The sequence below is a fragment of the Belonocnema kinseyi genome, chromosome 9 (assembly GCF_010883055.1).
Source record: "Belonocnema kinseyi isolate 2016_QV_RU_SX_M_011 chromosome 9, B_treatae_v1, whole genome shotgun sequence".
NCBI lineage: Eukaryota > Metazoa > Arthropoda > Insecta > Hymenoptera > Cynipidae > Belonocnema > Belonocnema kinseyi.
The window spans coordinates 96,813,666-96,837,337 of NC_046665.1; the positions used below are offsets into that span (position 1 = coordinate 96,813,666).

Below are 23,672 nucleotides of genomic sequence, written 5' to 3' on the forward strand. Positions count from 1 at the left end.
CAGTTGAAAATTTATTTCTTCGATTGAAAATATAACTAAGTTATTAAAAACTTTTTTATTTTGTTAAGAATTCACTTTTTCGGTTTACAATTCTTTTTTTTGATGTTGAAAATTTAACTGTTCTAGTTAAAAATTCATGTATTCTGGTGAAAATTCGTATTTTTTTGTAAAAAATTTTTCTTGTTTGAAAATTCATTTTTTTATGTCAGACATTCCTTATTTAATTCAAACTTTCATTTCTGCAGTTGAAAATTGAACTATTTTGTTAACAATTCATGTATTTTGTAAAAAATTAATTAAGAATTTATTTTTATGAGTAGAATTCCTTTTTTGAACTTCAAATATATTTAGTACAGTTTGTGGGGAAATTCGTGTTTAGTGTTCTTTTTAAATATCGCGCCTTGAGTTAAATTGTTTCATGTTAGGTATTTTCACTCCTACCATCAACTAGTTTCACTTCGTTAAAAGCTTAGGGGTAAACAATGGATCAAATGCATAAAACAAACCTTTATTTCTGTAATATCTTTGTAATTAATAGTAATTATTATCATCTTTTTATTTCATTAAATAGCAATGAAAACATAAAAACTATTTTTCAAATAAACTCACACAGAAAAAATTAGCTTTCAGGAAGATATTAACAAAATAGGGCAAAAATAAAGTGAATCCCATACATTTGGTCCCTTGTTTTCCCCTCAGCAATCTACGAAGTGAAGATAGCTGCTGTTGATTGCAGTGAAAATACCTAATTAGGAGTGGGAGAAATTAGAGGTTACAAGTTAAAACCCGTTGAAAAGGTTGAAAAAGATGAGACGTAGCATAATGTCCTGATTTAATGCTAGTATTTATTGACTGTTATTGAATAAAATGGGGCAATCGAATTTTGAGGTTAGAGTACCGGTTTCGCCAATTGTTTATCACCGGTACCGACAGTCTATACACGTTACATTTTAAATTCGGACGCTTTTAATTCTGAAAACGTGAGTCTCAAATTAATAATCACGAAAAGCCTTCAACATCACAAAAAAAGTACAAAAATTCACTTTTATTCAATTGCTTTAATATTTAATTTAAATCCATCTGCCATTTTGTTCGAAGAGAGTCACGTGACCCTCGATTTGGATTTAAGCGAATAGCAGAGCTCATCGGCAGTCTTTTTTCAAGCGTTTTTGGCCGAACGATACCGAAACGTAGAAGCGAGCGAGTTCAGGGGTTTATCAACCGCTGAGCTAGAAAAAGACAAACTAACCTCTAGCCCCGGAAGACATAATTCGCGGGAGTGAGACAGACACAGCGGAAACTCGGAGGGAGAGAAAAGACTGAAAAGACACCAACCGACAGAGACAGTCGCGAAGTCGCGAATGAAATCGACACAGACAGAAGTGATACAAAAGAGTGCAAAAGAGTGCCGTGCGTGGTAAATACAACTGCCAGCCGTGCGTGTTTTTTCGCTGTTCAAGACTTCTTTCTCCTATGTGCAAATCGTCGGAAAACCCTTAGACATATGTCTATGGGACTCGGGGACAGTGCGGGTCGCGCTGTTGTTGAAAAATTCAGTGCGAGCGAACAAAACGAACGAACCGATGTTGTAACAAACGGCCAAAATGGAAGAGCGAAGCGTGCATAGTAGTATCAGCGATATAAATAGTGAAGAGGCAGCCAGAAGTGAACGTAAGTTCCGAATATTTTTATTCATTTTTCGCCACTTTTCTTCGCTTGGAAATGTCGAGGGAAAAGGCCCTTTCGATGAAGCGAGTCGAGACCTGTGGCGCGTGTTTTCCTCTCGAGTTTGAAAAGGCGCGAGCACCTGTCGGTAACCCTACCTCAAAATACAAAATATCTACAGAATTTAAGAGAAATTCTTCTTCTCACTCGACCTTCCGTGTCCGAACTGTCAAAATTTTCGACTCCGAGTGTTCCCGAATTTTCAGGAATTTCCCAGTCATTTTTGTGAGATTAGTTTTTGTAGTAATTGGGATTTGTGGGGGCGATTTTCCGAGGAAAACCTTCGCGTCCTCATCAACTTGGCCTTGACATCGGCTCGTAGAATTGGAATTACGGAATTACGTCAGCTGAGACTGAAAACGGTTTCTTTCGATTTTTATTTCCTGTAGATGGGCGAATTTGATAAAAATTTCAGTTGAGTTTCGAAAAAGAGATTGTGAAAGAAAAGATGAATCATCGTGAGATTTGCACGATAAGGCTATCGTATTTTACTGGCCCTGGTCTCGGTTAGGAATTCAAGTTGGAAGGTGAGGAATTTTTGTGAAAAGTTTTGTTGACAGTTGATTTATCAGACTCTTATCTTTTGTTGACGCTTTTTTCGCAGTCTCGTTTTCAAGTTTTAGTTGGTTTTGTTATCTTTAGGTTGTTAATTGATAAGCACGTGCGCTTTTATTTTTTCATGAATTTTTGAATAGTTAATTTTAACAATTTTTTTTCAATTCATTAGAATTGTATAATTTCTTTTGAAAGTCGTGTTTAGGTCATTTATTTTAAGTATTTTTTTGTATTTTTGACAATTCGGGAAGTAGTGCGTAAATGACAGCTTGCAAAGCATAACATGTAAATTTGTTTCTTTTAATTTCAAGATAAAAAAGATTCATATTGATTTATGTATTTTAATAAAAATAGGGACGATCGGAAATAAATAGTTTCGAAACATAACCTATACTTTTTATTAAGACTTCATACTTCTTCCTCTGTTTTAAAGAAACTTCTTGAACTATTTTTGGTTCAAAATTTCTATTAGATTAAAAATTTGTATTTTTTAGTAGGAATTTCATTTTTCTTAGATGATTCAACTGTTTTGTCGAAGATCAGTCATTCTGAATAGAAAATTTGTCCCTTTGAATAAAAATTTAACTTTTTTGTCTGAAAATTCAGCTTTCTTGATTGAAAATTAATTTTTTTAACTGAAAAGTCTGCTATGTATTATATCTTTTGTTAAAAATTATGCTTTTTCTTAAAAATTTATACTGTTTGGTTGAGCGATAAATTATTATAATTAATAATTATTTTATTGATCGAAAATTCATCCTTTTGGTTTGAAAAATCAAATAATTATTTGAAAATTCAGTTTTTGGTTGAGAATTAATTATTTTTAAATGTAAAGTGTAGTATGTATTACACCTTTGGTTAAACAATATTTTTTTAGTATATTCTGTTTGTTTGCAAATTAAATCATTATTAAATTTTTATATCGAAAATTCAACTTTCTTGTTGAAAATTCGTGTTTTTTATTATATAAAATGTATCCTTTTGGATTGAAAATGAATCATTGTTTATAAAAGTTATCATTTTTGGATTGAAAATTCATCTTCTTTTTTTAAATTTTAATTCTTTTTAATTAAACAGTCTGCTATTATATTTTTGATTCAAAGTTTATTTGTTTTGATAAAATTGTTATTGTTTGTTTGAAAATTTAACTATTTTCTTGAACATTTATCTTCTTTTGCGAAAAATTGTACCATTTTGTTGAGAATTCGTATTTCTAGATAGAAAATTCATCTTGTCGAATAAAAAGTTCATCTTTTGGTAAGAAAAAGTATTTTTGTTGTTCTAAATTCTTTTTTTTTTGTAATTTAAGCTTTCTTGGTTGAAGACTCATTTTTTGTAGCTTGTAAATTCCATTCTTTGTTTAAAAATTGTATTGTTTATTCAAAAATTCTACAATTTTCTTGAAAATTCAAATATTTTGTTAAAAACTTTTTTTTTGGGTCGAAAATTCAACGCTTTGGTTGAAAATTCGTCTTTTTAGATACAAAATTCATCCTTATAGATTAGAAATCCATCTTTTTAAATAAGAAATCAACTTTTTTGATTGAAATTTAATTATTTTTTAACTGAAAAGTTCACTATTGTTCTTTGTTTAAAAATTCTTTTTTTTTTTTTTGTTAAAAATATATACTTTTTGGTTCAAAATGAAATTAATATTACATACTAATTATTATGTAATAATTATTTTTATGAACAAAAATTACTGTCTTGTTGAAATTTCAATTATTTTAATAGACAATTCATCCTTTTGGATTGGAAATTAATCTTCTTCCAGAAAAGTAATCATTTTTCCATTGAAAATTCATCTGTTTTTGTTTCAAGTTTATTCTTTTTAATTGAAAGGTCTACTACTATTTTTTTTGTTCCGAATTTATTTTAGTGGAAATTCTACTATTTGAATAAAAATTTATTTTGTTGAAAATTCAACTATTTTGTTAAAAAGTCGTATTTTTTATTGAAAATTCTACTTCTTTGTTTACAATTCATCATTTTTCTGGAAATTTATCTTTTGGTAGAAAAATAATCTTTTTTTTTTGCGAAAAATTCATCTTTCTTGGTATAGACGTCATCTTTCTTAGTTAAAAATGAATACTTTAATTGAAAATTCAACTTTCCTGGTTGAAAATTAAACTTCTTTTTTTTTTTAATCGTATTTTTAATTTGTACATTTTACAAATAAAATTTTTCTGTTGTAAATTCGACTTTATGTATAGAAAATTCATCATTATGGATTGAAAATTTATAATTGGTCTCTTTTGATAGATTCTACAATTTTGTTGAAAATTTAATTATTTTGTTAAAAATTTAATTATTTTGTTAAAAATTTAACAATTTTAATAAAAAGTAATCTTTTTGGATTATAAATTCAACTTTTTTTCTTGATCATTAATTTTTAATAGAAATTTCGTCCTGTTAAATTGAAACTTTATCTTTTTTCGTAGAAAAGTCATCTTTCTTGGTTGAAAATTTAAATGTCTTTTAAAAAATTTGTTTTTTTTTAGCTTTGAATATTTTTCAAGTAGTGTTGTTGGGCTCGTATTTTTGTTGTTGTTGAAAGTCTACTACTCTATTTTTTGTTCAAAATTCATTTCTTTTGGTTAAAAAATCTACTATTTGATGAAAAGTTTAATAGTTTTGTTGAAAATTCGTCTTTTTTTGTATAGAAAATTCGCCCTTTTGAATTGAAAATTCTATTTTTGTGTGGAAAATTAATCTTTTTTTTATTTAAAATTCATTTTTCTTAGTTTAGATATTTTTTGAAAATGCATCTCTTTTGATAGAAAATCTGTTTCTTTTTTTAAAGAAATTTAGGATTAATTTTTTCTGATGTTTTCTTAAATATTCGATTTTCAGCTTAAAAAAGAAATCATGTTAAAAACTCGTTTTTCTGGGTTGAAAATTCACCGGGTTTTGTTTTAAAAATTCAAAAATTTGGTTAAAATATATCAGTTTTAATTTGAAAAAATTAAAATGTGAATGGCTTCAAGAATACATATTGTAATATATGAGCTTTAATCTTTTATTAATAACAGCAATTTCAAATTTAGGCGTTTTCTGTTTAAAAAAAAATAAAATTAGAAATCCCTTTCAATGAATAAAAATTCAAATAGAAAAGATTTGAGTTTGAAATAAAATGAAGATTTTCCTGGTCTTTGCAAATAGTTCAAGACAGAATTTAATTATTTTCCGAGTTAGTTTAACTCTATGCGAATATTCTTCTTTCATAATATGTCTAGATTTTTAAAAATTACATTGTGTGACTTTTTTAAAATTATTCTAGTCTTAGACATGCGTGATTTATGTATAAATTTATTATTTAACATATTTCGTGCGACTATTTTTCAAGAACATTCAATTCTCAGAAGATAATTTTAAATCTAGACCCATAAATTTGAAGTAACTTCCTTAGTATTGTAGTTTCTATTTTTAAAATCGACTTCTCTTAATCAAAAAATATTCTCGTATTGTTATAGAAATCCATAGTCTTGATTGACAGAAATTATTGAATAAAACAAAAGAAGGATCATTTATTTTAAATAGGAATTATATTATTTTATTCTTCTTGAGTTGATAATTCATTCATTCTCGTATCAGCAGTTTCTAAATCTTAGATGCGAATATCTGAAATGACTAGGAAGCATTTGGTGTCATTTTGTATTCTATTATCAATAAGATAACAAAAATTTACAATCCTGGGTGACATTCCATTCGTGTTTGGTTTAGTTTCATTTCGGTTTTTCCTTGATGGAAAACTCGAGTCGAGGTTAACTCGTAATTTAATTAAAGAGAGGACATGTTTTAAGTTTATATTCCCATGCTCATTTACATTCTAAAAAAGTATATATTGCAGTAGACATAAAACTGCTCATTGCATTTATTAAATTCTTTTTTTGTAGACTCAGTTGTTTTGTAGTCCAATATTTAATTTGATTTGACGCGTTTCCTGAAGCAAATTGAGTGCACGTGTTTTAAATTAGAAGATGTCAAATCCAAGTACGTTAAAATTTAGATCTTCCATAATTGGGTTAGACAAGACTTTAAACCATTATTTAATAATTCTTACGTTTTTATATGAGAGTCCCTAATTTAAAAAAATGTTGTTTTGATTTTTGAAATTGGGCTTCATCTAACATTAATCTTCTCCGATCTGATATTTTTCGAAATTTTGCTCAGATTTTTTTAAGGCTTCTACAGCCGAATATTTATAATTTAGGCATTTTGAGTTTGAAGAATATAAGCCGGGTGACCGCAGGGCTCTGTTCTGAATAAACAAATTTATTCGAAAAGAGCTGTAGCTATTCATAGTCCACCATAGGAAAATTAGGATTTTCACCTGACTATGAACTTAAAAATTGTGTAATAAATTCCATTTTGCTCCTAGGTCGGCAATTTTGTTTTCTAAAATTTTGTCTGGAAGACAAAGAAACTCGCAGGGTGGCCGCTGGACCGGAAAAACCGGGAATTTTATGGGACCGGGGAAAACCGGTAAATGACAGTGAATTTATTTTTGATCGGGAATCTTACAACATTTTTAAAATACAAATTTTGTCCAACTTTGATTTCAACCGTTTTTAAATAATTTCCTAAATTGTGATTTTCATAAATTATATCATTTAGTTTAGAATGCTTAATTAGAAAATCTTTGACTCTAAACATTTTCCATTTTAGATTTTTAATTTTTAAGCATATATTTTAATTAAAAAAATTTTAAAATGCAGTTTTAAAGGTTAAAAAAATTTTCAGTTTTTAAAATCGAAGATTTTTTAAATAAAAAACAGGATGACCGCGGTAACAGGAAACCGGGAATTTTACGAATTTTCAGAAGAAAAATCTGCCCAAGTTCGCTTTTAACAGTTTTTAAAATAATTAAAATGCACTTTTGAGGATTTAAACAATTAAAAATTAAGAGCATTTGAAGTTGAAAATTTTTGATAAAAAACAGTTTTACTTTATCAACTGTGAATATAAATAAATTTTTTTAATGGATCTGTACTATAAGTGTAGAACAATAATTGAACAATAATTGATTTGGTCAAACAATTTTAGATCCGTTAAAAATTTGAGAATTTCCTGTGACTGTTTCAATCCGAAAGTCTTAATAATAATATAAATTAATATATCATTTATTCCGATAATTTTATTTTTAAATAAAAATTTTCATGATTTATCAATAATATATTTTTAATTCAGAATTTCAGGCATTGCTTTATGTATATTATTTTTTTTATATTAAACTTAATAAATAAATTTATTAGTATATTATTTCTATTCATTTTTTCAGCTATCAAAAAATGTAAACGTGCGTTTTACTATTTTCAACTTAAAAATGAATCCATAATAATGTTGTCAGAATTGAAGTTTTTTTTTATTAAATTTAAAATAATGTGAGTCTAAATTAAATTAAATTTAATTGTTCTATTTAAAAAGTGTTTAATTTATAAGTGAAAATATTAAACTTTGACGCACGAATAACAATTGAACACTTATAATTTGTGAAAAATCATTTTTAATTTTCGTAAGAATCTTAAGAAACTTTTTATTCTTTTGTAGTCTTTCACAATTCTTTAAAAAATTCTAAATTTTTTCTTTGAAATCTGCAAAAATCTAAACTTTATATTTTAAATGCGGCTGTAAGTTTTTCAAATTATTTCAAGTTCTAAATTTAATTCGAATATTTTTAAAACTTCTAAATATCTACTAATATTACTTTAATATTGTTACAAATAATAAATGTTCGATTGTTATTTATAAATTCGAATTTAATTTTTTTTTAATTGCAGGATTTTCTAAAAGTTTAGAAAAAACTCAATTTGTTTTGAAATATATTTGAAAGTTCTGACAAAAAATTCAAAAATGATTTTGAATTTGGAAAAATTTAAAACCTCTTCTAGATTTTGAAATAAAATTCTAAAGATTTTGAAGGATGCCTAGACTATTTGCAATCAAAATAATTTAACTTCTAATTTAAGAATTGTTAAGTTAAAAAAATTATTTTTCAATTTGTAATGTGGCTAGCTTAAAATTACTTCAAATAATATAATTTTGAACATTTTTAAAGTTCATTGCTTGATTCTTTAATTTAGACTATTGAAAATGTTAACGTGGATTTATATTTTTGGAATTTAATCTGAATCTTTGAACTCTATAATTTATAAAGGTTCTAAATTTTGCACTTTATTTGCATTTTACTTCAAACTGTTCAATTTAAAAGTGTTAGTACCTTCCAGTTTGTATGTGTAAGTTATCGAGAATTTGAATACACAATTTTTCGATTGAAAACTTTTAAACTTCAATTTTAAAAGTTTGGAATTCAAGTGTTTAACTTTGAATTCTTTGATTTGTTGTTTATTACTTTATATGGAAAAATGTTTAGAATATAGTTTGATTTTTTAATTTCATTGGCCGTGAAAATTGTTTGCGGGCCGGGAAATGACCGGGAATTTTTTTGTTCAATTAAAACGGTCACCCTGAACTCGGTTTTAAACGAAAAAATAAATTTCAAAGCAGGGATGCCGCAAATCAGGGCAAAGTCATCTAAATTCGTTTGAAATATTTTAGAGTATCTATTTTAAAAGATTATAAGAAATGTGTGATATATTTAAATTATTTGAAGGATTTCAAAGAATTGTAAAAATTTAATGTATTAAAAAAATTCCGTGGAATTTTTAAGAGCTTTATAAAGTGTAAATGGATTTCAAAAGATTTAAGAAGATTTAAAATAAAAATATTGTAGGCTATTTAAAAATATTTCAAGGAATTTTCAATAGATTTCAATCGTTTGAAGGGATTCCAAGGATTTTAACGATTTTAGGGTTCTTTTAAAAACTCTAAGGGATTTTCAAGAGCTTAAAACAATTCCATGAGATTTCAAAAGATTATAAGGGATTTCAAAGGTTCTGAAATATTAAAGGGTATTTTAAAAGATTCCAAAGAATTTCAAGGTATTTACAAATGTCTATAAGTTTTTTCGAAAAGTTTTGTGATTTTAAGAGATTTTCAAAGCTCACAAGGTATTTTAATAAATTTTCCAGGATTTCAGGAAATGTCAGATTATAAAGGTATTCCCAAAATTTTGAAAGATATTAGGATAGTTTAAAAGATTACAAGGAATTTCCAGTAGATTGTATTAACTTGAATAGATTTGGGAATATTTTAAAGATTTAAAAAAGTTTCAAGGGATTTGCAACAATTTTTGAAGGTTTTGAAATATTTTAGGGTGTTTTTAAAAGACCAATAAAACTTTACGAGCTTTAAAAAATTTCAAGGAAAATGAAATATTGTAATGGATTTGACATATTTTAGGATATTTGCATTTTTTTAATATTTCAAGGCAATTAAAAAAAATTACAAATTTTCAAGGGTTCGAATGATTTTAAGGGATTTAAAATAACTTCGATAGTGTTTTAAAAAAAGTTTCTAGTATTTCGAAAGATATGGAACGATTTTAAAAGAGCTATACGATCGTAGGTTATTTCAAACGATTTCAAGGGATTTTATAAGATTTTCGAGAGTTTAAATAAAATTTCCAGGATTTCAGGAGAAATAAAATTTCATGTAATTTCACGCGATAATATTTTTATGGATTTCAAAGAATTTATTCACAAGAAACCAGGGATTTCCTAGGGTTTCAAAATTTTGAAGAGGGCTTTAAATATTTTTTGTAATTCATTTGGAATTCACCCTGAATTTTTCGGAATTCTCTTTTTTTTATTCATTGGAATTTTTCTACATTCGTTTAATTTTACTCAATTTCCTGGATTTTGTTTGATTTTTCAGTTTTACTTCGTTTATTCCACATTTTTTAAATAGATAATGTTTTAGCGTTTAGACAATTGCAAATAATAAACGTTTGAAATTAAACAATTTATAAACGTGCATTTTTCAAATATAAAAAATGTTTAAGTGAAGATTTAATAAATATTACTATTTACAATTTAACGATATGTCACGAACAATATTTATGAAATTAATTATAATCTCAGATACGTAAAATATATTTGCGTCCATGAAAATATTAAAACAACCTCCAAAATTACGAAACTAAGAGTTTTTTCAAACATAGCTTACTAACTAATGAATAATTTTTTAAATTATTTAACTTACATAAAACATTTTTAGAACATTTAATATTTAAAAATTCGAAATTATGAATTTTTAAATACTCTATATTTTTAATATTAGAGAAATTTAATAAATAATTTTAATTTAATTTATATTCATGGAATTTCAAATGATTTCCACATATTTTAATGGATTTTCATGGGTTTTCTGCCGATTTGAACAGTTTCAAGGAAGCAACAAGGGCGTAAATAAATTTTAAACGATGTAAAAGATTTTAAGTTATTTAACAAGATTCCATAAAACTTCAAGAGATTTCGTTTAAAAAAATGTTATAATTTTTAATACTTAAATATACAGTAGGGATTTTTGAATGCTTAATTTTTTTATGCGCTCTTGTATTTTAATTAAAAGGATTAAAAAATTAATTTATAATTTAAATTCAATTTTTAATCAAAGAATTTCAAATGATTTCTACTGATTTAATGGATTTTTACGATTTTGAGAAGTTTTAACGAATTTCTAGGGAAACTTTGGGAGTAAATTAAATTTTATTTCAAGGAATTTCTACGGATTTCAAGGGATTTGAAGGGATTCGACAAATTTATAATTATCTGAAAGATTTTTTTAGTTATTTTAAAATGTTTCAAATAATTGCAAGAGATCTCGTTTCAGAAATTTGTAGAATACTCAATATTAAAAAATTTTTTATTGATTTTAGAATACTTTATATTATTAATATTATAAAATAAAACTCCATCACTGCTAGCATTAAATATTTTAGGCGTACTTATTAGTATCACAATTTAATTATTCTTAATGAAGCAATTTTTAGCTGTTATAACTGAAAACAAAATGTTTGAGTAGTTATTGAAAATTGTATATTCAGGGTGGTGATTTGACCGGGAAACCAGGAAATGACTCACTTGGAACTTGGAACAAGGAATTTTAGAAAATAATTATCGTTTTTAATTTAGCAAAGGTAGTATCCGTAAAGAAATATAATTTCAGTTTGAACAGGCAATTTTTTACAAGGAACGTGAATTTTTTAAAAGAATTACAAGTCGGATTTAGAAGAAAGGAATTAAACAAAAATTCTGTTCCAGGTCAGGATTCATTACTATTTAAAAATTCGCTCTATCTAATTTTTAAATAATGAAAATACTTCAATTTCTAAATTACAATTGAAATTTTTGTTGTATTCATTGCAAATTCATCCTTTTTTATTTTAAAATTCAACTACTTGATTATAAGGTAAAGTCCTTTGTTAAAAAAGTAATTTGTTGTTTGAAGATTAATCAATTTAATTGAAAATTTATCTCTATTTGAAAATGTAATTACATGGTTGAAAATCAATTTTTCATACTGAAAATTTTAATATTCCAGTAGAAAATATAACTATTTTTTTTGGGTCAAAACTTATCTTTATTGAATGAAAACTCAACTATTTGTTCGAAAATTTATGAACCTTGTGGAAGATTCGTCTTTTTTTTGTAGAAAATTAATATTTATGGTTGAAAATCCATGTTTTTGATCAAAAATTCATATATTGCACTTGAAGATATTTTTCGTTCAAAATTCATCAGTTTAGTTGAAAATTAATTTTCTTCCATTGAAAATTTAACTGTTCCATTTTGTATTGAAAATTTATCTTTCCTAGTTCAAAATTTAACAATTTGGATGAAAATCTGTCTTTTTAAATTGAAAATTCAACTATTACGTTGAAAGTCTACATATTTTGTTTAAAAAATCAATTTTCTTTGTAAAAAATGATTGTTTTCTTTGAAAATTAAACTTTTAATTTAAAAATTCTTCTTTTCTGTTGTAAGAATCTTCATTTTAATTAAAAATTCATTTCTTTGTTTGAAAAATGAACTATTTGATTGAAAACTTGTTTTTTCTTTGGTTGAAAAAGAATTTTTATAAATTGAAAATGTAACTATTGTTCTAGTTGAATGTTCCATAATTTTAGTTAAAAATCCATCTCTTTGTTTGAATGGTCATTTTTTGAGTAAAAATTTAATGATTCAATTTTTGTTTGTAAATGTATCTTTTTGGTCAAAAATTGAATTATTCTAGTTAAATATGCATAATTTGAGTTGAAAATTCATCACTTTTTTAAAAAATGTAATTATTTTTTTGAAAGTTAATTTTTTTTGTGCAAAATAATTTCTTTAATTGAAAAGTTTACTTTATTCCAATTGAATATTACACAGTTTTAGTTAAAAATTTCTCTGTTTGATTGAACATTAATTTTTGTAATATAAAATTTAATTATTTAAATTTTGGTTGACAATTCATCTTTTTCAGTAAAAATTAATTTGTTGTTGAAAATTTATCAGTTAGGTTGAAAATCAAACTATTTTCTTGAAAATCCGTATTGGGTTTGTTGGAAATTAATTTTTAAAACTATTTAATTTTTTTAAATTCATATTTTTTCAGTGAAAACTTTAAGTATTTCTTTCGAAATTAATTAATTTTGCAATTTTTTGTTCTGTTATGTTAAAAAGTATATTTAGAATGAACGTCATTAATGAAAATAAGTGTTTCGCGTTTTTTGCGGCAAATATTAATATTATGTTACTTTTAGTTGACCCGGAAAATTGAAAAACTTAACCGGGAATTGACCGTGAATTTAAAATGGTCTGCTGAATCGCCAGTCTGATAATTTCGCTGATAAACGTTGCGAAGTTCAGTGACACCAAACGGCAAAACGTTAATATTGACATCCTTATTTTTATGTTTAGCATTAATATTGCCACGCAAGAAGAGGATATGCCTCGTTGGTGCGGCAAGTGAGGATCCGGCGCTCGGAGCTGCTGCTCAACAATTCAGTGTACCCGTGTTAAAATCTCAAACCGGAATAGAACATTTAGAAGACACAGCGTACTGCACTTACTTTATATTGAAACATTTCGAGGGTCATGAATATGAAGTATTGCACAAGAGCGCTCACAGGTAAGCATTCCCAATATCTACTACATTTTTTATTAAAAATATGAATTATTCCTCTACAAATCCTTTTTTCGTGAATTCATTTCAAATATTTTCAATTCCTTTTGATTCAGCCTGCGTTCTTTGAATTTCCTTTGAAATTTTCTGAATTCAACGTTTTTTCTCTTCAGGTTTTTTAATTAACACGAGATATTCTTTAGGGCTTTCACATTTTTGTTCTATTCATTTGAATTATATTTTACTTATCTTGAATTCTTCTGAATTCGCGAAAAATTTTACTGAAGTCCATGGAATATTTTGGATTTTTGCAGTTCATTTAAGTTCATATTTGGAATTCGGTTCACATTTTAAGATAAAGTCACTATAGTTACTTTTAAAAATAAAAAGAAGACTTTAGTCACAGGAATTCTTTTGAATTTCTTTGAATATTTTTGCATCCCTTTATATTCACCCAGAATTCTTTAGATTTCTTTTTAAATTTCCATGGATTTGTATGGATTTCGTAGTATTCTCTCGAATTTTTTTGAATTCACTCCATTAATCAAGAATATTTTGGATTTTTGCAGTTCATTTAAGTTCATATTTGGGATTTGGTTCACCTTTCATGATAAAGTCACTATACTCACTTTTAAAAATTAAAAAATCATTTTAGTCACAGGAATTCTTTTGAATTTCTTTGAATATTTTGAATTCCTCTAGATTCATTCAGAATTCTTTGGATTTATTTTTAAATCTTCTGAATTCAACGGATCTTTTTTGTATTTTTTTTTTAATTCACCCTAATTTTTTTCTAATTTACCTAGAATTCTTGCGAATTTCAGCAGATTTCTATTCTCTAATATTTATCGGAATTCTTCTGGATTTTAGTAAACTTGTTCCATTCACTTGAATTATTTTTAATTCATACTACTGAATTTTTTTGAATTTGTATGAATTTCGTCGAATTTTCTCGAATTCTTTTAAATTCACTCTAATCTTACTGAAATCAATGGAATCGTTTAGATTTTTTGCAATTAATTTAAATTAATTTGGAATTTTGTGCAAATTTGAAGATAAAATCACTAATTCACTTTCAAAAAATAAAAGATTACTTTAGTAACAGGAATAATTTTGATTTTTTTTCATTATTTTTGAATTCTTTTAAATTTTCTCAGAATTCTTTGGATTTCTTTGTAAAACCCCTGAATTCAACGGATCTTTTTTGGATTTTCTTTTTTTTTAATTCACCCTCGAATTTTTTTAATTTACCTAGCATTCCTTTGAATTTTAGCAGATTCCTATTATCTAATATTTATCGGAATTCAGTTGAATTCTTCTGAATTTTAGTAAATTTGTTCCATTCACTTGAATTATTTTTAATTCATACAACTGAATTCTTTTGAATTCATCTTGAATTCGTATGAATTTCGTCGAATTCTCTCGAATTCTTTCCAATTCAGTATAATCTTAGTGAAATCAAAGGAATCGTTTCGATTTTTTGCTATTCGAATTAATTTATAATTTTGTTCACATTTTAAGATAAAGTGACTTTAAAAAATTAAAAGATTACTTTAGTAACAGTAATTCATTTAAATTTCTTTGAATCGTTTGAATTTCTTTTCAAATCCCTTGAATTCAACAGATGTTTTTTGGATTTAATTTTTTTTTTAATTCACCCTCGAATTTTTTTAATTTACCTTGAATTCTTGTGAATTTTAACAGATTTTTATTCACTCATATTTATCTGAATTCAGTTCAATTCTTTTGAATTTTAGTAAATTTGTTCCATTCACTTGAATTATTTTTAATTCATACTACTGAATTTTTTTGTAATTCTTCTTGAATTTGTATGAGTTTCGTCGAATTCTCTCAAATTCTTTTAAATTTACTCTAATCTTACTGAAATCAATGGAATCGTTTGAGTTTTTCTGTAATTAATTCGAATTCATTTGGAATTTGGTTCAAATTTTAAGATAAAGTCACTATAGCCACTTTTGAAAATGAAAAGATCATTTTAGTCCCTTTGACTTCCTTTTGAATTCGTTTGAATATCTGCGAATTCCCTTTTAAATTTCTTTGAATTAACCCTTAATTTTTTGGATTCCATTTGAAATCCACTGAATTCAATGGATATTTTTTGGATTTAAAATTTTTTTTAATTCCCCCTAAATACTTTTTGAATTCTTCAAAGTTTGAAATAAAATTTGAATTCTTCTGAATTTTAGTAAATTTGTTCCATTCACTTGAATTATTTGTAATTCATTCTACTGAATTCTTTCGATTTCTTCTTGAATTTGTATGAATTTCGTCGAATTCTCTCAAATTCTTTTAAATTCACTCTAATCTTACTAAAATCAGTAGGATCGTTTGGACTTTTTGCAATTAATTCGAATTCATTTAGAATTTGGTTCAAAATTTTAATTCCTCCTCAATACTTTTTGAAAGTTTGAAATAAAACTTGAATTCTTTTGAACTTTAAAAGATTTTTATTCACTCATATTTACCTGAATTTAGTTGAATTCTTCTGAATTTTAGTAAATTTGTTCCACTCACTTGAATTTTTTTAATTCATCCTGAATTCATTTACATTCTTATCAAATTCTTATAAATTCCAACGAATTCTTCTAAATTCAATCCTATTTTTCTGAAATCAGTGGAATATTTACGATTTTTGTAATTCTTTTAAATTAATTTGGAATTTGGTTCGAATTTTAAAATGAAGCGATAACTGTAGTCACATGAGTTCTTTTGAATTCCTATGAATCTTTTGAATTGCTTTGAATTATTTTAAATTCTTGCGAATTCACCTTTAATTCTTTGGATTTCCTTTGAAATATCCTGAATTTAATGAATCTTTTTTTGGTTTTTCAAGTTTTTTAATTCGCTGAGAGACTTTTTAACTTACCTGGAATTCTCGTGAATTTTAGAAGATTTTTGTTTTTTCTTAATTATCTAAATTCAATGGAATTTTGATGGATTTTTGCAATTCATTTGAATTTATTTGGGATTTGGTTTCTTTGGATTTCTTTTGAAATCTCCTGAATGAAACTGATCTTTTTGGGATTTTCTACTTTTTTTCATTCATTCAAAAGACTTTTAAATTTACCTTAAATTCTTGTGAGTTTTAACAGATTTCTATTTACTCCCATTTATCTCAAATTAACCGAGTTTTTTTGGATTTTGACCATTTTGCTGCATTCACTTGAATTATTTTTTAAACATCCTGACTTCCGCCAAATTCACTCCTATTTCACTAAAATCAATTAAATATTTTGTATTTATTTTAATTCATTTACAATCACTTGGAATTAACCCTAAATTCTTGTCAATTTATCTTGAATAATTAAACAAAAGAACGAAAATCTCTTGAATTTATTTAATTCGTCCTGAATTCTGTTTATTTCGATTTTACTCTATTTGATGGAAATGTCATGATTTTTTAAATTTAGTTCAGTTTACCTAAATTGTTATGAATTTTACCAAATTCTCTTGAATTCCCCTGAATTCTTCTAAATTCACTCCAATTTTACTGAAACAAATGCATTTTTTCCAATTCTTTTAAATTCTTGTGAATTTAGCTTAATTTGTTTTGCCTTCATATGAATTTATCCTGAATACATAAAAATTCACACCTGGAATTCTTATAAATTTCATCGAATTTTTTAGTTTAATTTAAGGAAACAGTCGTATTATTTAGTAATTAGTCACTTTTTAGTTTAAGTAGGTTACATTTTTCAAGAGTTAACCACTATTTATTTCCATTTCATTCATTCTACTTGAATTAATTTTAAATTCATCCTGAATTCCCTTAATTTCTTTGCAATTATCTTGCATTTTTTTCATTTACTCTGAATTCTTTTCAACTTATTGAATTTTTCTAAATACTGTCAATTCTGTATTTTATTTTATAAATTTTTTTATTCACTCTGAATACTTTTAAACTGATCTTGCTTGCTTAAAAATTTAATAAAATTCATCAAGATTCCCTTCATATTTTTTTAAATTCAATGAATTTAATTATTTTTTCAAAATATTTTTGAATGGTTTTCAATTCACTTGGATTATTTGAAAATTCGCATAAAATTTTCATAAATTTTCTTAAACACTTCTAATTTCTCTTAAATGCCTTTAACTTCACTCAAAGTTGAATTAATTAATTTTTTATTAAATCACTGAAATTCTATTGAATCTTTTTGGATTAAAAAATTTGGTTTAATTCACTTGAATTTATTTAATCCATCCCGAGTTCTCTTGAATTTGTCCTATATTCGTATGAGTTTCATCGAATTCTGTTAAATTATCTTGAATTATTTTATAGTTTATCCTGAATTCTGTTGAATTCTACTTAATACGCACCATTAATTTCAATTCAATAGATTGTTTTTATATAAGTTATTTCATATTTTTATAATTCACCCTGAAGTCGTTTAAACTCACCTTAAAATCTTAAACATTTCATAAAATTTTTTTGAAATTCCCTTGATATTTTTTCAATTCACTTGAATTTAAAAAAAATCCCCTTATAGTTTTATACATTCAATTAAAATTTTTCACGAATTTGATTTTATTCGCCTTTTTTTTAATTTTAATTCTCGGAAAATCTGTTGAATTCGTCCCGAATTCTGTTTATTCCTATTTTATTGAATTAAATGGAATTGTTTATTTTTATTTTTTAAACTTTGTTTAATTCACTTTGTCAATTTTTTTCAAGTAAATCAGCAGCTCTGTGTTTGTAAAATATTTATGGATTGTAGTTTGGAAAATTGTTTTATAACAGTTGTTTCTTTCTTTCAGAATACTGGGGCCAACTGCTCTTGTACAGCTGGCGGAGAAAAAGGAGTCGTTACCGAGTAATAATCGACCAATGTTCACGCAAGCAATGAAAGGAACTGTGGTCGTGTTTACTGGGTTTCGAATGAAAGATGAGTTGGTAAGAAACCTTCTAAAAATCTTAAATTCAAATTTTTAAAAAATTTTCTCAAACAAGTTTAAAAATGGTATAATTTCGAATTGAAAATGGTCTTTTCTAGGATTAATTTCGCATGGAAATTAATGAAAACTTTACTTAAATTAGGAAATAATTTAAATTAAAGTCTAGTAAAGTCTGGAATTTTAAAATCTAAATTCTCTAGCAACCTCGATTATATAATCTTAACTTGCAAAATTATATGAATTTCTTATTTTGACTTTGATTAAATATGCGATTATATAATATAATTAATACTACATGGTCCGGGTAAACCTGGAAATCGGGGAAATTCGTTGGTCAGCAAAAAGTTAGGGATTTGGAAAAAAAATTTCGAAATTTCGAAATATTTTAGGGTATTTTAAAAATTTCAGAATAATTTTTAACAGATTTTAATAATTTAAATGATTTTTAAAGATTTAAAGATATTTTTAAAAATTTTAAGCAGTTTCAAAGAGGATTTAATAATTTCAAGGGATTAAAAAAGATCTGAAAATTCAAATTTTTAAAGGATTTAAAAAGTTTTAGAGATTTAAAAAAATTAGAAATATTTTCCTGTGTTTTCAAAGAGTCCGACTAATTTTCAATAGAATTCAATAATTTGAAGGAATTTTTCAAGAGCTTTAAAAAGTTTCAAAGAATTTCAAAAGATTTCACAGCATTTTAAATATTTTAAGGTATTTTAATGGAAGATTTAAGGCATTTTCCAGATATTTAAAAATAGTTAAAAAGATTCTAAGGATTTGAAAGATTTCAAGGGGTTTAAAAATATTACAATAATTTACCAAAATTTCTGAATATATGGATTTATTTTATAGGATCCATAATTTTAGGATATCTTAAATGATTCCATGGATTTTTCAACTCATTTCAATAATATAAAAGGATTTCAAAGATTTAAAAAGATTCAAGAGTATTTTCAAAAATTTGAAGAAATTTTAAAAAGCTTAAGAATTGTCAAGGGATTGCATAAGATTTTACAGAATTTAACATGTATTTTTAAAAAATTCCAATGAATTTTCAATCAATTTAACTAATTTAATGGGATTTCAAAGGATTTTAATACTTTAAGGAATTTAAAAGGATTCCAAGTAATTTTTTTTCATTGATTTCAATAATTTTAAAGGATTTCAAAGTTTTTTTTTATAGATTTGAAAGGTTTGAAATGATTTCAAAGAATTCTAAAGATTTTACGGTATTTAAAAAAATTCAAGAAATTTTTAATTAATTTTAATAATTCAAAAGTATTTAAAAGATTTTATGGTATTTTAAAAAATTTCAAGGAATTTTCAAGAGCTTCAAAAAGTGTTAAGGGATTTCAAAACATTTTATATGATTGGAAATATTTTAGGTTATTTTGAGAGATTTCAAGAAATTTGTAATAGATTTCAATAATTTAAAGTGATTTTAAAGGATTTGAAAAATTTTGAAGGATTTTTAATATATTTAAATAATTTGAAAAGATTTTTAAAGAATTGTAAAGAGTTAAAGATATTTTTGTAAATCCCAAGGAGATTTCAAGATCTTTTAAAATTTCGCACAAAATTTATAAGGATTTCATTGATTCTAAGGGATTAAAAAAATTGCATGGTTTTGTGAAAGAAAAATCTGTCCACGATCGATTTCAACAGTTTTTAAATAATTAGTGGAATTTTTATGCTTTTCAATTATGCTATTATTTAGCTTATTTTCGTGATTCAAAATTTTTTTACTTTACAAATTTTCCATTTAAAACTTTTGTTTCTAAGCGTACATTTTAAATTAAAATAATTTTTTAATGCTTTCTTAAAGACTTGAACCAATAAAAAATAAAAGCTTTTGATGTTAAAAATTGTGGATGAAAAACATTTTTATTTAATAAATAAATACATATTTTTTTAATTTATCTGCACTTTAAGTAATAAAAAGTGTACAAAAACGATTTGAAACCAGTTCAAAATTTAAGAATTTTCAGATTTTAACGTTAAAACTTAAACGGTTTCAATTTGAAAGACTTAGTCATTAAAGAAATGTGAACGTGTGACTGAAAGTTTATAAACTATTTTCAACTTAAAAATAACTGCATAATAATATATTCTTAATTAAAGGATTTTATTAAATTAAAAATAGTGCTTCAGTCTAAAATATTTCATTTTTAACCGATTCAATTTAAAATTTGTAATTAAAAAGAAGATTAATTATTCAATATTCAGCAATATTTGAATTTTTATTTCAGACAAGTAATTTGAAACAAAATATTTAAAAGTAAAAAATCTTTAACTGAATTGTTTGACATAGAAAGCCTGGCATCGCTAAAATTTCGAAGAGCCTTTAAACTTTGAACGTTACAATTTTAATTGTTGTATTTGAAAAATGCTTAATTTGTAAGCGAAATTTTTAAATTTTGATGTGTAAGTTACAAGTGAACATTTGTAGAAAAAATTTGAATAATTTTAAAAGATATTTAGGAGTTTTAAAAAGATAAAAAATTATCATGCAAATTTTATAAAGTTTTCTTGAAATCTTCTAGAAACTTTTTAAATATACTCTTTAAATAATTTTTAAAAATGAAAAGTTATTTTTAATTTTCTTAGGAATCTTAAGAAAATGTTTTTATTACTTTTTTTTATTTTTCAATTGTTATTTATACATCCAAATTGTAATTAATTTTTCTAAAATTTGCAGAATTTTAAATTTAAAACAACTTCTAGATTTCTAAAGATTTTGAAATAAAATTTTGAAGTTTGAAAATTTTAAAGTTCATTAATTGATTTCTTAATTTAGAGCAGTGGATTTATATTGTTTTAGATTGAAAAATATTAGTACTTTTAATTTTATACGCGTGAATTATTGAGCATTTGAATACAAAATTTTTTAATTAAAAACTTTTAAATTTCAATTTTAAAAGTTCCAAATTTAACAGTTCCACTTTGAGTGCTTTCATTTGCAGCTCAGTTTTTATTACCTTAAGTGGAAGATTGTTTAGCTTTAGTGTTCCATTTTTTAAATTTCATTAGGAGTGAAAAATGTTTGCGAACCGGGGAAAAACCGGGAATTTTTTTCTTCGATTAAAACGACCACCCTGATTAGTTTTTTTTTTCATTCATCCTCAAAGTCTTTAAAAACTTACCTCGAATTTTCAAGCTTTTTACATCAAATTCTTTTGAAATCCCTTCAATTTTTCTAAATTCATTTTAAACCTACATGAATTCGAGGAATTTTTTTATTGTTTTACATTTTTTCAGTTCACTTGATTTTTTCTGTTCTTCATGAATTCTTCTGAATTTTATCGAATTCTCATTTCGTTTAAATTCCTTTAACAAAATTCGTTCCAATTTTATTGAAATTGAGTTTAAAATAATTTTTTTTCAATTCATTTGAATTTTTTAAAATTAAAAACAGCTTTAGCCACGTTATTAATGCAAATTAGATACTTTTATCGTTAGAAATCAGTCACTTTTTTGTCTAAACAGGCCATTTTTTTCACTTTTTAAAAATAAATTAGGCTCTGGCAGCTCTCCAAATAATGAATGAAGATTTTTTTAATTAAAACTGGTTGAATTCCATTGACTGACTCTATGTATATTAAAAATGTTACAATATTAGAATTTTGCTCTTTTAATATTAATGATAAGGGAAAATGAAAAAATACTGAGGGATAAATCATGGACCGGGAAATGACAGTGAATTTATTTTTTTACCAAGAATTTTACAAGTCTTAGAAGAAAAATCTGTTCACTTCTGATTTTAACCATTTTTAAAATAATTAGTTGAATTTGTATCTTTTTTAACAATGATATCATTCATCTATAATTCATGGTTCAAAAATCTTTTAGCTAACAAAATTTTCCATTTTAGATTTCTATTTTAAAGCGTACATTTTTAAATTAAAGAATTTTTAAATACAGGTTTGCAAGACTTAAATAATTAAAAATTAAAAGCGTTTGAAATCGGATATTTTCGATAAAGAACATATTTATTTGATCAACTGTAAATATAAATAAATTGTTTTAAAAATTTAACTGTATTTGAATTATCAAACGGTGAACAATAATTGATTTTTTAAGACGATTCTAAATCCGTTCAAAATTGAAGAATTTCCATAGCTTTGAAAATCTTTAAATTAATTAAAATTTTGAAATGTAATTTAAACGAAAATTCAGCTATTCTACCGAAATTTTTATGCTAAAAGACATGACCTAATATAAGACAAAACGTAGATTTTTCAGATTTTGAAGAAGAAATTTATCAGCTTTTTAAGAATTGTGGAAGGCTTCAAAAGAATAAAAATATTTTTTCAAGATTGCTAGGAAAAGAACATTGTCCAAATTAGATTTCAACCGTTTTCTAAATAATTATTTAAAGATTTTTAATTTTTAAGCGTACATTTTAATTTAAAGAATTTTAAAATGCGGTTCTAAAAACTTAAACAATTAAAAATGGTAAGCGTTTAAAATCGAAGATTTTTGATTAAAAAAAAAACGTTTTTGGTAGATTTGAACCTTTTTCCAAATTTTAACGTTCAAAATTATACTGTTTTAGTTGAAAAGTCTTATTACTTAAACAAATGTAAATGCCCTATTGCAACTTCCTAAAATATTTTCAATTTTAAGACAATTGCAAGATAATATACTCATAATCCAAGGCTTTGGTTAAATTGCAAATATTATTTCAGTCTAAAATACTCCATTGTTAAACCATTTCATTTGAAAAAAATTTTAATTAAGAAAAAGGGCAATTACTTAATTGACTGTTCATTCAAAATCAGTAATTATAAATTAAATATTCAAAAATAAACAAACAAAATCCGGATTTCGTACCGGAATTTCAATGCAAATAGTCCACGTCCTAATTCGAAACCACATATAGATTTTGTAAGATTTTTTATTTAGAAGAATAAAAAAAATTTCATAGGAAAATGATATATTTATTTTGAAAAATTAATTTTAAGAAAATATTTTAAAATATTTATAACAAATTCCAAAATTATCAAAAATTAATGTGGCAGATTTTATGGAATTTTTTTATTTTTCAGGATATTAAAAAAAAAAATTTAGGAAAAATTGGAATAATCTTAAAAGATTGTTAGAAGTTCTGAAAAAATTAAAAGAATAATTAAAAATTTGAAAAAATTTAAAACAACATGTAATTTTGAAAAAATTTATAAATGCATTGATTGATACTTCAATTTAGAGAATGGAAAATGATAACCTGGATTTCTATTTTTGCATTTGATTTTAAATTGATAAAAGTTTAAAATTTCTAATTTGAGAGGTTAACTGCATTTAATTTAAAATTGTTTAGTTGAAAAGTGTTAGCAGCTTCCCTCTTATCTTTGTAAATTATTGAAAATTTTATTAATAAATTTTTGAATGAAGAAAACTTTTAAATGTTTAAAATTCAAAAGTTCCACTTTGAGTGCTTTAAATTTCAGTTATTTTATTTATTAATTCAA

General features: G+C 24.7%; 1 protein-coding gene across 5 annotated transcripts in view; it reads left to right on the plus strand.

The window, feature by feature from the left end:
- The first annotated feature begins 1,186 nt into the window (after window positions 1-1,186).
- LOC117179356 (protein ECT2) overlaps window positions 1,187-23,672 on the plus strand; it is a 93,222-nt gene continuing 70,736 nt past the window's right edge. For all 5 annotated transcript variants that reach the window (XM_033371052.1, XM_033371053.1, XM_033371054.1 and 2 more), the window contains exons 1-3: window positions 1,187-1,671; window positions 13,086-13,296; window positions 18,067-18,202. In XM_033371052.1, the coding sequence (XP_033226943.1) occupies window positions 1,605-1,671; window positions 13,086-13,296; window positions 18,067-18,202 (414 nt within the window). In that variant the 5' untranslated portion in view covers window positions 1,187-1,604. The remainder of the gene's footprint in view (window positions 1,672-13,085; window positions 13,297-18,066; window positions 18,203-23,672) is intronic.